Source organism: Triturus cristatus, chromosome 10 (assembly GCF_964204655.1).
Source record: "Triturus cristatus chromosome 10, aTriCri1.1, whole genome shotgun sequence".
Classification (NCBI taxonomy): Eukaryota; Metazoa; Chordata; class Amphibia; order Caudata; family Salamandridae; genus Triturus; species Triturus cristatus.
In genome coordinates this window covers 441,192,653-441,204,723 of record NC_140593.1, presented here as the reverse complement: position 1 = coordinate 441,204,723, position 12,071 = coordinate 441,192,653, and the positions used below count along the sequence as shown (strand labels likewise).

The following is a 12,071-nucleotide window of genomic DNA, read 5'->3' as shown; positions in this document are numbered from 1 at the left end:
AAGTTCAGGGGAAGGGACCTCACAACAGACCACACGGGGCAGGCAGGAGGAGCAGTTGCAGCACAACAGACCAGGGAGGGCAGAAGGGTGTGGCAGTACAATGGACCATGTAGGACAGGAGGAAGAGGATAGGGGCATGGCATGTGGACAGGCAGGGTGGAGGTGGCAGGGACAGGTTACAGTCATCTGACAATGCTAGGCAGGTGGGAGGGGAGTGGCAGCTCAACAGAACACTCAGAGTAGATAGGAGTGGCAGGTCCATGGGACATGGTGGGCAAAAAGGATGGAGCAGGGGCATGCACAAAGACATCAGAGGGCAGGGGGAAGGAGAATAGGGGCAGCAAGCTAAGCACAGAGTTTAAGCAGGAGGTCAATGATGGGGCATAGAATTGGGCAATGGAGGGCAGGAGGAGTGGACTGGTACATCATACTAAATTGAGGGCAGTGGCAACACATCAGTCCATGCATGGCAGGAGGGAGGAGGCTAGTCCATGGATTCACACAACAGAGGATAGGGAGGAAGGGGATGGGGCAGCAAGCTAACTGTTCAGAGAAGGCGGGTATTAGGAACTTTATTGTTTTTAAAACATTGTGTCTGTGCGAACTACTTAAAATATGAACAAGTATGCAGTATAATCTCACTTTTATTCAGGAAGAAGAGGACGTTTGTGACTGTGACTCCGGGCTCACTTGGCAGAAACACCCCCTGACCCTCCACCCCCTATCGCAAAATGTAATGCCCGTGAAAAGGGTAGGTGAACACAGTGTTATATAGAACATAGTCCTGAGAGCACGATTGAAAATGAAAACTAGATATAGTGTATGGTATAAACTATGCACCAAAAAGTGTGATATAAGATGAACCGGGCGTGAAATATAATATGCAATACATTGTGCGCAATGACAGATTCATTGGAGAGCGCGAGATAGCACAGGCACTAGCGCGTGCTATGCGATATGCGCCTTGGAGTGTAATATGCACAGGGCAGTGTTGTGTAACCTAACTAGTCTCTAAAGTTGTAATATAAAATATGTGCTGGGGAGTGTAACGTTGCATATGCACTGTGACAAAGATATGGATCCCAGATTGTAATATGTATGGCATAGCACTGTGCGTTATAACATAGGCATCGAGAAAGGCACGTTAGATGGGGCAATATAACCCGTGCGAAGACAAGTGTGGCATGACATATTCACGGGGTGGTGTTACAGTGCACATGGGCTAGAGAGTGTCATAGCATATGCACTAGCTAGTGGAATACAACACAGAGGTGTGTGGCACTCGGCAGGCAATGGTGGGTGTAACACAGCATTGGGCTCTGTCAGGAGCACGCTGTGACTCTCAAGTGATGTTCGTCCCATTTCCAGAGAGTAAAATAAAAAGTATTACACATCCGGCAGTGGATGTGTGTTTTATTAACCGTGAGGGGGGTTTCTTGCATAGTTTTGGTCGAATTTTTGTCGAATCCCCTTTGAATGACTTGGTGTGCATGTGTATTAAATGTGCCCGTCAATAGCTACCCATGTTTGTATAAATAAACGACAAGGGTGTCTACCAGGATTAGGCACGGTAGGGCATCAGACATGTCAGAGCTTCACTAGTGGTGTAAATACATTCCACGTGGATTCATTGCATGCATAGTCGCCTTTTAATGAATATCACGCAAATCGTCATGGTGATAGGTACGTACGGTTTGTCCAGCATGTCCTAGGTGTGTCTATAAATATATATTTTTAAAAAATAATAAAAAACAGTGGCCGGCCCTGGGGATTGGGGTCAAAAAAATATAATTAGGAGGCTGGCCCTGGGGGATGGGGTCATCAGGGCCAATAAATTAGAATAAGAAGGGGAACCAAACAGCCCCCTTCTTAAAAAACTAAAATAAATAAAAGACTGGCATCGTGCCGGAGGCCATGCCCCCTCCATGCAGCACTCTGCAAACGCGCCCCCAACAGGCATCTCCAGTATGCGCCAGGGAGCTGCGCTGCAGCCAGGTGTTCTGAGGCCAAGCCCCTTTTTACACCTCTCTGCAATGCAGCTCTGTGGCGCTTACTGGAGGTACCTAGTGGTCTAGTTTGACCCTAGGGACCCTTAGGATTCAAGGGGACTTAATCTCTCAACTTAGAACAGCCACAGGGCGCGTTTACACAGTGGTGAAGGGAGGGGACGGGGCCTGAGGTGACGTGTGCAAACACGCACTATGGCACGTTTTAAATTGGGGATATAATTTCCCTTCAATACTGAGGGCCCCTGGGGGCTAACTAGCCCACCAAGTGCTTCCAGTAAGCGCCACTGAGCTGCATTGCAGAGAGGTGGTCCAGGCCGTGCCACTTTTTACACCTCTCTGCAACGCAGCTCTGTGGCACTTACTGGAGGTACCTAGTGGGCTAGTTGGACCCTAGGGACCCTCAGGATTCAAATGAACTTAATCTCCCAACTAAAAATGGACACAGGGCGTGTTTACACAGTGGTGAAGGGAGGGGACGGGGCCTGAGTTAACGTGTGCAAAAACGCCCTGTGGCCTGTTTTAAGAGGTAGTTTTAATCCCCATGCCCTATTCTATACTAGGGGCTTACAGAGGAGGTCATGCTAATCACAGGGGGACCCCAACGCATAATGTTCCCTAGTGTATGTAGGTGTTTTCACTGTATTCTAAGTGTATTTTAACATAGCACTGGCTCTAGGACTGGTTAGTCAGACTCAGTTACCACCAGTATCCGTCTGAAAAAGTTGAGGGTACAGGATGATTTTGCAACAAGTCTTCTTTCTGCTCTTCTTTTTGTTCTTTCTGCACGTTATCCTTCTTCCTGCACTTATCTTCGTATTTGAGGACTTCTGTTGCTTCTTTCTGCACTTCTTTTGTTTCTTTCTGTGCATTTTTTCTTCTTTCTTCACATTTCCTATCTCTGTAGGCATAGTTAGAAATGAGCATTTAAAAAACCTTTGAAATGCACAGAAAAAACCATAGGTTTCAGGCACGTTATAGTTAGGAATTAGCATTTAAAAAACCTCAGAAATTCACTGAAAAAACCATAGGTTTCAGGGGTGTTATAGTTAGCTGGACTTTTCACTTGTACAAAACCATTTAAATTCCCCCGTTATAGTTAGTTCAGCTAACTATAACTCGCGCGCCCGCAATGCACTGCTGATGACGTCACATATTACATCACTCATGACATGGTCAGTGACATCACTCATGACATCACTGATGACATCTCAAATGACATCACTGATGACATCACTGATGACATCATCCTTGTGATAGAGTGGCAGACCTCCTCTCACCCTAATATAACCTTTGATACACACATTCAAAAATAGAGACTAAAATTTTCAAAACAATGGACATACCAATACCAGTTACAACAACCTCTTCAGTAATTCTAAGATCCACATACACATCCACTCATTCACCAACAGTCCTATACAGTCACTCATACATGTACTCACTCATCATATGTACTCATACACCTATACATCCTGTTACACAATGCCACTCATCCATAGAGTTACTCACACACATAGTCACTCATGCTAATAAAGAATCAAACATACATTTACTTGCATATACAGTTATACACACACCACCACACTTACTTCTACGGAAACTTACACATACTTAGTCTTTTAAACAATCACTTATAGAAACACATACTTATTCATACAGGAACTCTTTCAATCTCTCACTCTCACATATACTCACATATATACACCAATAGTCACATATACTAGTTTAAAACATATGTAGTTACTCATAAAGACACTATTGAGACAGTCATTCACTCACTAACACACCCATACACACACTCATCCACCCATACAGTCCTGCACACATGCTGTGTTCAACACATACAAACAGTGAGTCACTCATTCATGCACCTATGCACTACGTAATACCCCCCACCGAACCATGCAGACACTCAGACTGATACTCAAAAAACCAACTAATAACCTATATAGACACCCATGTTGCTACTCACCAACCCATGCAGCCACTTATACACAAAATGAGAGACTGATACAGATATTTACATATTTAAACATTACTCACTAAGCCATGTATTCACTATGATACACTTAATCAGTCAGTTACACAATCAATTTTTCAAAATCAAATCATCCATTTAGACACTTATATACCCATTTATTCTTCCATCGACCTTGAGATATACATATATAAAACATATTTAATTTTCAGAAAAACACACATTCACTGGATGATGTCATCAGTGATGTCATCAGTGATGTCATTTGAGATGTCATCAGTGATGTCATGAGTGATGTCACTGACCATGTCATGAGTGATGTAATATGTGACGTCATCAGCAGTGCATTGCGGGCGCGCGAGTTATAGTTAGCTGAACTAACTATAACGGGGGAATTTAAATGGTTTTGTACAAGTGAAAAGTCCAGCTAACTATAACACCCCTGAAACCTATGGTTTTTTCAGTGAATATACATATATATATATATATATATATATCACTTTCTTTCCAAATCCGGTAGCAGTTCACACCGAACAAATGGACACAGACCCAACGTGAGTGCTCTGGTGATTTATTTCACTCCTTTTGTTGCCATGACGCGTTTCAGCTCGAAGAGCCTTGTTCACATGACATGATATATATATATATATATTAGAGAGAGAGAGATAGAAAGAGAGAAATAAAGAAAGAGAGAGAGAGATATGACATAACTTCATCTATACAAAGAAAAAAGGAACGAGTTGCACTCCCCAGTCAGGCTCTTTATTTATAAAGTTAATTAACTAAATGCAAATCTGGTGTTTACGTGTTCGGTCCTCCTGTACATTGCTCACAGTTGCAATGTTGCAAGTGAAATTATTCATTTGGGATAAATACATCTTGTCTATCAATACTAGAATCTCCTGTTGTACAAATGTTAGAGCGTTCTGCTGTACTTGCAAATCGTTCATGATTATAACTTTGTTTTAACCAGTTATTTCTTTGTTGTTGTCTCCTTCCTCATATTTTTAGGCATTTTCTGCTTCTTTCTTCTGTCTTTGCACGCTTATTGTCTCTCTTTTGGCTACAACCTTTCATACAGGGCTAACATAAGACACACCGGGATGTGGAGACTGCGAGTTGAAGAGAGGTCCCCTTGTGCATCGGAGAATCTTTGGCGATATTGGAGCCATCGAGTTGGTTTATTTGCATTACATCACCAATCAGGTCTGTGGGCAATTGATTGTATGGATTTTTAGTTTCACAATTAGCACATCTATATACTTTTTATGCTTGAAAAATGTATTTTCTTTTACACATGATATTGTGGTCCTTACATTTTTCGTCTCCAATAACTATCCTAGAGTTAGCACACTATTCGTCCACTTGGGCGTTACTTCGAGTGAGACCACCCCGACCTGGTGTTTTCATTGGAGGAACCTCGTCACTGTGGTTTTCTGGCATATTCATTACTTCAGCTATGTCTGAGTGGTGTTCGGAGGTTCACTTGAGTATTTATACTCACCTTGTGTGAGAAGTTTGGCAAAGTCAAAGTTAAATATTCGGGTATACAAACACAAGTTATTAGTATATGTTACCCATTTGGGTAAAGTTGAGCATGTATTTCCTTCTGGTATATCTCACTGACTTACTTTCTTTAGGTTGTAGTTGCTCCTCACTTCTTGTGCCACAACCCATCAGCAGAATACCTACACAGTACTGATCGGCTTGTAAACACAGATCGCTCTTACGATCTATGAACAATTTTCACCTGTTTGAATGTGGTAATTGGTGTTTGTGCCAATGCTTTCATATTATGTACTTTGCACGTTAATTATCATTGATTCTTTTGTGAAATATGTGCAAACATCTCAGGTAAGTGCTGGTGTAATTATAAATTGTTGAATTGGAAGCATTTTAACAATGGCGAGCGTCAGCCACAGGATTGTCCCTAGACAACTAGCCCTTTGTTTATGTTTATGTTGTTATCTCGATGACGTAAAATTTCCCTTTTTTACCTATTCACTTCAAGGAAGCCACCCACCCGTGACCAAGGAGACTTGATTGTCGAAACGCTTTCAGAGTTAGTGCTTTTCCTACATGTACCATTGTTTAATGGATTAAAGTTCACGTGCAAGCCATCTTGGAGTGTGCATTTCTTCCTTTTTCTGGAAGCCAGGAAAGAGTGAACCTTGAAATACACACAAGCACACACATATATATATTTAAATATTTGATCTGATCCATATTTGTAAAGCGCAACCATATCAGCCCTTAAGGTTTCAATGCACTGGGTGTCGTTGAGGAGATTCATTGAGCTATTGCCCAGAGTCACATGGTGCTGAGCTTAGCTGCCACCGGGGATCGAACCGTGAGTTCCGCGCTCCGGAGTGAGCCGCTCTGCCAGCTGCGCCACACCTCTCCCATGTGTGTGTGTGTGTGTATATATATACATATATATATATATATATATATATATATATATATATATAAAGTTCAAGGAACAAGAAAAACGCACACTCGGAGGTTCCACTCGTATTTTTTACTGAGTTATCGCTACGCGTTTCGACACCGCAGTGTCTTGGTCACACGATATCAACAAAGTTTCCAAACAAACATTTAAGCACACAAAAAATAGAAGAAGTACTACCATTTCCTGTGATTTGCAAATTGTAAATGGTCGCCATTTTGGAACGGGTTTGAAGCTCAATCTCATAACTAGATATATGCGTGTTATTGAGTTCATCAACCGAAAGATCTGTACAAAACATGATATGAAACAAAATGTATCAAAGTAAAGGTACATACATAATTGCATATATCAAAAACCCATTGTCTCAAGGTCTAAAGCTTCGATATAATTGAATTTGCCAATCTTTATCGATATCACCCATGCTGACAGACCAAAGCTACACCAGCTACACATACAGGTACAAATACAAATGCCACTCGGACTAGTGCCAAGAAGCGTACGTGCACGTTGGTGTCGTGTGGGCATGTCCAGCGATTACGGAGATACCCAGGCTCTATGTAAAATTACAGAGTGCCTACACGACTAGTGCTGCGTCCTTTCTTTGCATACTGTTGATGAGAAAGAGTGTCATGTGAACTATCCCAGTCTCAGTGCTTAATGTTATTAAAGAGGACTAGTGCCCATACAAAAGCAGCTCTGTACCAAGATACAGCCTAATAACCAGGTCAAAGTTGGAGACAGTAGTACTTCTATTCAAAAGCTACAAGGTGCTGCGAGTGAGGGAAACGGCAGTGTTGGCAGTTCCATAAGTCTATATGTGTAAGACTATTTGTGCCAGTATTGTGCAAAAAACAGAGATACAGAACAGTGGATAAGGCAAGTGCAGTTCTTATCTTATTGGGCGTGTTGTGACATCCACGTGAAGAAAAGGGTAGGGAACCGGTGCAGTATCCATAAGACGTGAGTGGTCCCTTCCTTTCCTCCTAGGAAAATTGAAAGAACAAAAGCAAATTAGTAATGGCCCAATATTACAAATTTACATATTTACACAGTACATATTACACTCTCAAATTGTCTAAAATTATTATGATCGCCAATATTTAGCATGAAGAGCCACAGCAGAGAAACAGCAAACAAGGACAAGAAAAAGTAGGCATACAAAATCAGTCAACATGTAGGTGCGTTGCCAGTTCCTCATCCAGATTATGCCCTCCCGGGAACTTGGTCTCTAATTCCATGATCCATTTGGATTCCCTTTTCCTGAGGGCTAGCTCTCTGTTTCCCCCCCTTCTTGACGTGTTGACCTGTTCTATCGCAAAATACGTAAGAAGAGACTGATTGGATTGGTGCTTGTCTTGGAAATGTCGTGCAATCGGATAGTTGTGATCCAAGTGGGAGATGGCTCTAAGGTGTTCCAGTATACGCTTTTTAACCATACATGTGGTACTCCCGACATACCGGAGTTTGCACGGACATTCCAAGATATACACAACAAAATTGGTGCTGCATGTAAGGAACTGTGTTATGATTTTCTTATGACCAAATTTTGTTGTCTCAAATTCTTTCATCATGTGACTGAACTTGCATGCCTTGCAATGGCCACATGGATAGAAACCCTTCAAATTAAATGGGTTTCTATTAGGGTTTTCCGTGATGTTTCCTCTGACTAGGGTATCCTTCAAGTTTCTCCCTCTCTTGTAGGTAATCAGGGGTCTGTCGCTGATGTTATTGCCAATTGTAGAATCTGCTTTCAAGATTCTCCAATTTTTGGTCAGGATTTTTTGTACATATTTAGATTCCTGATTGAATGTGGTTATGATCCTAACCGGTGTTTCCTCCTGGTCATCGGTGGCAGAGTACTCAAGGGCTTGACATCTACTGATGTGTCTGATCTTATCTTTGGCCTTCGTGAGTACCCATTCTGGGTACCCGCGTTCCCGGAATCTACCTACCATGGTGTTTTGTTCCTGCAGGAAATCGTCATCAGTGCTACAATTTCTCCTTGCTCTGAGTAGCTCTCCAAATGGAATACTCCATTTTAGTGGTTCAGGGTGGGCACTGTGGGCGTGTAGCAGGCTATTACCGGAAGTTTCCTTCCGGTGCAGGCTTGATACAATACTACCATTCTGGATTGTAATGAGGGTATCAAGGAATTCAATTCTGTTGTCACTTATACTAGAAGTAAGCTGTATGTTATAATTGTTGTTGTTCAACCTATCTATGAATTCCCTGGCTTCCTCTTCACTGCCCTTCCAAATGACGAACAGGTCGTCAATGTATCTCAACCACACTGCCACCTTTTTGAAATCAGAGTCCATGGCCTTGTCCCTGCGTAGCTCCTCCTCCCATTTGCCCAGGAAGAGGTTCGCAAAACTAGGTGCGAAGCACGTACCCATAGCCGTGCCTCGCACCTGTTTGTACAGTTCCCCATTGAACAGAAAGATGTTATTTACAAGGCATAATTCCATCATGTCTGCAAGCATGTTGGTATGCTCAAGGTAGCAGATGTTTCTTGCCTGGAGAAAGTGTAAACAAGCCTCAATGCCCTGGGTGTGGTCAATGATGGTATACAGGGAACTCACATCCAGGGCAATGAGTAAGTAGCCCTCCACCCACATAATGTCAGCGATTTTGTTCAGGAAATCCTTTGTATCCCTGAGATACGATGGTAAATGGATTACATATTCTCTTAGAAAAGAGTTTGGGTAGTTTGGGAAAATCTTTTTTGAGATAACAGTATTCCTGCCACGAAATGAGCCCTTCCTTTTGCCAATTCATCAGTTTCTCCCATGTTGATGTTATGCTACAATTATAGACATCAGAAGTACATTTGCAGTAAAAATTTACATCAGACAATTGTTTCATTGCTTCCTCTATGTACATGCTTTTATCCCATAGGACAATGTTGCCCCCTTTATCAGAAGGTCTAATTACCAAGCTTTTGTCCTGGGCCAGAGAGAGGATAAAGGTTCTTTGTTGTTTGGATAGGTTGGAATCTTTGTGGCCAAGTGTGGCTATTTTATGTTTATGTGTAATCATTTCCTTGGTGACTACATCATAAAAAGTGTCTATGGAATCATGTGGCAAAGTTGGAAAAAAGGTTGATTTGGGTCTGAATGTGGTGTGCGCCGCTCTGTGAGTGTTAATGCTGTCCTGTAAGTCCGCCACTTGAGAATCCCCAGTATCTGTTATTGGGTCCGCCAGTGCATACATGGTTTCCAGGACATCAGCATCACCCACATTGAGATTGGCTTGGGACCAAGTGGTAATTTGCCCTCCGGTATTGTCAGGTGGTCTAGTATTTTTCAGGATATGCCATTTTTTTAGCTTAAGTTTCCTTATGAATTTAAAAATATCCACCCTAGTGTTAGCATAATTATACAGTTCAGTGGGGCAGAAAGTCAGGCCAAGGCACAATGTAGTTTTTTCCATGGGTGTTAAAAATCTCGAGGATAGATTTATAATAGTTTTGTTTACCATTTGATCATCCATAGTTACACTGCTCTCTTCTGGCCTCCTCTTGCGGTTCCCATGAGTGCCTTGCTTGTTTCTCCTTTGTTTGAGCCTGAGTCTCCTCTGCTTGGACCGCCTCTGCCTCTTCCTCTTCCTCGTCCTGGTCCCCGGCCACGGCCCCGTCCTCTCTTCGGTGTGGTTGATTGGAGGGTTTCCTTTTGTCTCCTTGTCCTCATAACCCGGAATTCGTCTAAAAAAGACGCTGGTTTGCTTGTTATTTCAACTTCAGAGGAAGTGCTGGCTGTGGTGTCTGATAAATCTCCGTCAGATTCGTCGGTTATTAGTGTTTCTGTTGTTATTATTGAGGGTGCCGGTACGTTTCCTTGACTGTCCTGTTGTTTGTAGAGGTGGTCGTATTTCTGGCTGTAAGTTAGTATACGTCCACTCTCATAATCGACACAATCTCTGTGCAGTTTCCTCTGCTTTCTTAGCTTGATATCCTCTTCATATCTTTTCAACCTGTTTGCCAGATCATTCTTGAATTTTTTGATGTCTTCCTGGTCAGTGTTTTTCTGGAAGTCATCTTCAATTGATTCCAATTCTTTGACTATTTCTTCTCTATCCTCCCAAGCGTATTTTATGAGAATCTGGAGCATATTCTTAGAGCTTAAGGCTGAGTTGCCTGCCCACTCCTCAAGCATACGTGGATTTCTTGCTTCATGTGATGGCGTGATATATATGCGCAGTCCACGTGGTATCATTTCTTTATCGACATAATCTTGGAGGGAGACTGCCTCCCACCATTTGGATGCTTCCTGTTTTTTTAATTTCTCATATCTACGCATTAGGGTATTGAGTGAATTGAGCTCTGGTTTACTGGTTGTGTCCTGTACATGGCTCCCTTTACCTGGGGCCCTTGCAAACAATGCCTGTGCTTCCTTGCGTCTCTCGCTGTCACTCTCCATGTTGCTCTGCAGTTTCTCTCAAAAAGCAGCACCTTGTTGTGCAAAGAATCGTTGTGCGTGTTTAGGAAACTATTGAAAAACAGTACACAGTTTTCTGTATGTTTTTCATCTGTGTCAGTTGAAAATACTGGGTAGACCTCCCCGCCTAAGCATAGGCAGTTCCTGGTGCCTTCGGAATGGAGTGCTGGAATATTACAGGGAGTCGGGTTCTGTTTCACAGTGGCTATATTTCTTCGCCCCGATGCGTGTATATAGCCCTGAGAGTGGACGCATACTAACTTACAGCCAGAAATACGACCACCTCTACAAACAACAGGACAGTCAAGGAAACGTACCGGCACCCTCAATAATAACAACAGAAACACTAATAACCGACGAATCTGACGGAGATTTATCAGACACCACAGCCAGCACTTCCTCTGAAGTTGAAATAACAAGCAAACCAGCGTCTTTTTTAGACGAATTCCGGGTTATGAGGACAAGGAGACAAAAGGAAACCCTCCAATCAACCACACCGAAGAGAGGACGGGGCCGTGGCCGGGGACCAGGACGAGGAAGAGGAAGAGGCAGAGGCGGTCCAAGCAGAGGAGACTCAGGCTCAAACAAAGGAGAAACAAGCAAGGCACTCATGGGAACCGCAAGAGGAGGCCAGAAGAGAGCAGTGTAACTATGGATGATCAAATGGTAAACAAAACTATTATAAATCTATCCTCGAGATTTTTAACACCCATGGAAAAAACTACATTGTGCCTTGGCCTGACTTTCTGCCCCACTGAACTGTATAATTATGCTAACACTAGGGTGGATATTTTTAAATTCATAAGGAAACTTAAGCTAAAAAAATGGCATATCCTGAAAAATACTAGACCACCTGACAATACCGGAGGGCAAATTACCACTTGGTCCCAAGCCAATCTCAATGTGGGTGATGCTGATGTCCTGGAAACCATGTATGCACTGGCGGACCCAATAACAGATACTGGGGATTCTCAAGTGGCGGACTTACAGGACAGCATTAACACTCACAGAGCGGCGCACACCACATTCAGACCCAAATCAACCTTTTTTCCAACTTTGCCACATGATTCCATAGACACTTTTTATGATGTAGTCACCAAGGAAATGATTACACATAAACATAAAATAGCCACACTTGGCCACAAAGATTCCAACCTATCCAAACAACAAAGAACCTTTATCCTCTCTCTGGCCCA

General features: G+C 42.7%; 1 protein-coding gene across 1 annotated transcript in view; it reads left to right on the top strand.

Moving 5' to 3' along the window:
* LOC146789586 (uncharacterized) overlaps positions 1–8,454 on the top strand; it is a 30,759-nt gene extending 22,305 nt beyond the window's left edge. The window contains exon 2 of the mRNA XM_085631136.1: positions 8,235–8,454. Within this exon, the coding sequence (XP_085487262.1) occupies positions 8,235–8,454 (220 nt within the window). The remainder of the gene's footprint in view (positions 1–8,234) is intronic.
* Positions 8,455–12,071: the final 3,617 nt, after the last annotated feature.